General features: G+C 42.3%; 1 protein-coding gene across 1 annotated transcript; it reads left to right on the top strand.

The window, feature by feature from the left end:
* Nucleotides 1–809: 809 nt before the first annotated feature.
* On the top strand, nt 810–2,412 carry SDHD (succinate dehydrogenase complex, subunit D, integral membrane protein; the record flags this gene model as incomplete). Its single annotated transcript, XM_009866619.1, has 2 exons — nt 810–954; nt 2,247–2,412. Coding segments are annotated over 2 exons (311 nt in total), but the record flags the coding sequence as incomplete, so codon positions are not given.
* Nucleotides 2,413–2,720: the final 308 nt, after the last annotated feature.

Below are 2,720 nucleotides of genomic sequence, written 5' to 3'. Positions count from 1 at the left end.
AGCCAGGTGGGAGATTTTAAATGGCAGGTGTTAGTAACCAAGAGCAGGAAAAGTAGTGCGCGGCACAGCGGCTTTTCTCGGGTGAGGTGGGGTTTACAAATGTAACCACAGTTCGTCTGTGACCATCGCCTCTGACAGTTCTGGTTCCACTTGAGAGCACGGCTGTTGGCTTGCACTCTGCCCGACTGTGATTTAAAACAAGATATATGTGACTTTACACTACCTGAATACGAAACTGACGTTTGCGGTGTGGGTACCAAGTACCTAAATGCCGCAAGTCTCTGAAAAGGAGATATTAATGTTAAAGATTTTTCTGATCATGGAAAGATGATTGAAAGATTTAAGATGAAATTAGAAAGAAGGATCAACATTTCTTATTGTTTAGTAGCAGTAATAATATGAAAACACAGCAATTGTGGTTTTCTTTCTTAAACAGTAGAGCTTCTGATTCATTGAGGTTAATCTGAGAAGTCTGCTCTGCAGTCAGACGGTACTTCTGAAATTGCTTTTTCTTCTCTCCGTGTGGTAGGACTACACAGAAGGATGATAGCATGCCAAGATAAATAGGCCAAGACCAAGTTCCAGTCTGTCAGTTGCACAGATAAATAATGAGAAATGTGACTGGAGGTCACATAGGTATGCATTCTGTAGCAGTATTCAGAGGTTTTGCTTGGATGAAAGTGTAGTGATCAGGCTGGAGAAAACATAGAATTGTGTGGTGCTGATCAGGTGTGCTGATGAGGTGTCTGTTTTTAAGGGTACAGCACTCTGAACAGGAATTTTGCACTGAAAAATACTTCTCCTTACAGGCAGTTCCAAGGCTGCATCTTTGCACTGGACAGGTGAGCGAGCTGTCAGTGTTCTTCTGCTGGGTCTTCTTCCTGCAGCGTACCTGTACCCTGGCCCGGCCATGGACTATTCATTGGCCGCAGCCCTCACTCTCCATGGCCACTGGTAAGCACAAGAGGTCCCTCAGAACTAAGGGTAAGGCCTGATAGTATGGCTCCAAGGCATAGGTGTTAAATCCATATGTAGCTCTAAGTCTGCTGGCTTACTGCCTAATCTAGTATAGAACACCTGGAAAGAGATGCAGACCAAGTCCTTACTCTCCAAATTCCGTGACAGTCGTGATCTTTGACAAGACTAGTTGTACCCTGGTCTTCCTTTGTCACAGTGTTCACTCGGTCAGAAGGCAGGATAGGTACTACTCCTCAGGAATCCAAAACCTTTCTCCAGTGTTCTTCTACACAGTATTTTCCCTTAGGAGGGCTTGTTTGCCACTCGCACTGTAGAGTCTTTTATCCTGTAGAAACTTCAATGTTGTGTGAACAGAGGGAACAGAAGCAGGACAGATCTGTCTAAAGCCAGTTGGTCTTCTAAGTGCCACGGGCTGGCTTTGTACATCTCAACAGTGGTGAGATTCTGCATAATAAAGAGTTGACAGCAAATATTCCATTAAGGAAACCGAGACCTTGATGGTTATTTTCTTGATTGCTGGGAAAGGCATGCTTGCTCATGTTCCCCTTAAGTGTAGTTCTGCTGCGATCTTTAATCTGAGTAGTGCCGTTGAGTCTAGTTCGGAGTGGATCCAGCTGCATGGTTGGCCTGATGGGCAGCGTTTACATTCTTGAGGTGATATTAGTCTGTAATTCCTTGTTGCAGGGATAAAGCTTGTGTGCATCTCTGCTGGTAACTTTAATCAGAGTGAATTCCTCCCCAACTTGTGCGGAGTTCTTGTTCTCTTTTTACGCTGGAAAGCTTCTCCAGTATGAAACTCCTATGTTACAAACCATTGTCTTAAAAACCTAAAGGTGTTTCTGTGTAGGAAAATTCTCATCTTATACTTCCATAGGTATACAGTGCTAGAATATCTTTAAAAGAAAAAAGATTGTTTCCTTGCCATAAACACTAACTTGATTGCCGTAACAGATCAGATAACCCCCCTAGTAGCTGATCAGAGGAATATTGCATGTATTTTTGAGGGGTTTCTGTGAGTATTCTACTGAGATGGCTCAAACACATCTTTTTCACCGGTTATCATCAACCTTTATTACAAAATGCCCAGCTCCTACTAAAAAAGAAGATGCATCTATTGAAAAACCAAACCAAAATGAAAACATTCCACAAATTCTGTTAAATTTATATATATATATAAGCTCAGTGTTTACTTAACGTTACTGAGAGATGGATTTCAGTGAAGAATGCTCGTTCCTGATTGCAGCTTTTTTCTCTCTCTTATTCCGTAGGGGTCTTGGGCAGGTTATAACTGACTATGTCCATGGAGATGTACCCATTAAAGTGGCCAACACAGGTCTGTATGTACTGTCAGCCGTTACCTTCGCTGGCCTCTGCTACTTTAACTATCACGATGTTGGTATCTGCAAGGCCGTTGCCATGCTGTGGAGCCTCTAAGACGCGACCAAGTCCCTGACAAACATGATTGTTCACTGCTGCCTCTGCTTCATCATATTGTTACCAACGTGTTTAATGCAAAATAAATGAATAACCGAGGGTCCGTACTGTGTTCATACTGCAGTAAGTTCAGAGCTAATATTTTAGAAATAAATACCCAACAGCAGTAAAAATATTGGAAAGGAAAGATTTAAAGTGGATAATGTCCAGGGGAGAATGAGTTGATTTAAGCTGCACTGTAAATTGGGAAGAAATAATTGCATCAATGACACAGACTCGCATAGCTGAAGGTAACTGTCCTTGTAATG

Source organism: Apaloderma vittatum, unplaced genomic scaffold, assembly GCF_000703405.1.
Source record: "Apaloderma vittatum isolate BGI_N311 unplaced genomic scaffold, ASM70340v1 scaffold11393, whole genome shotgun sequence".
Classification (NCBI taxonomy): domain Eukaryota; kingdom Metazoa; phylum Chordata; class Aves; order Trogoniformes; family Trogonidae; genus Apaloderma; species Apaloderma vittatum.
The sequence above is the reverse complement of the archived record's forward strand: the minus strand, read 5'-3'. Positions and strand labels throughout refer to the sequence as shown.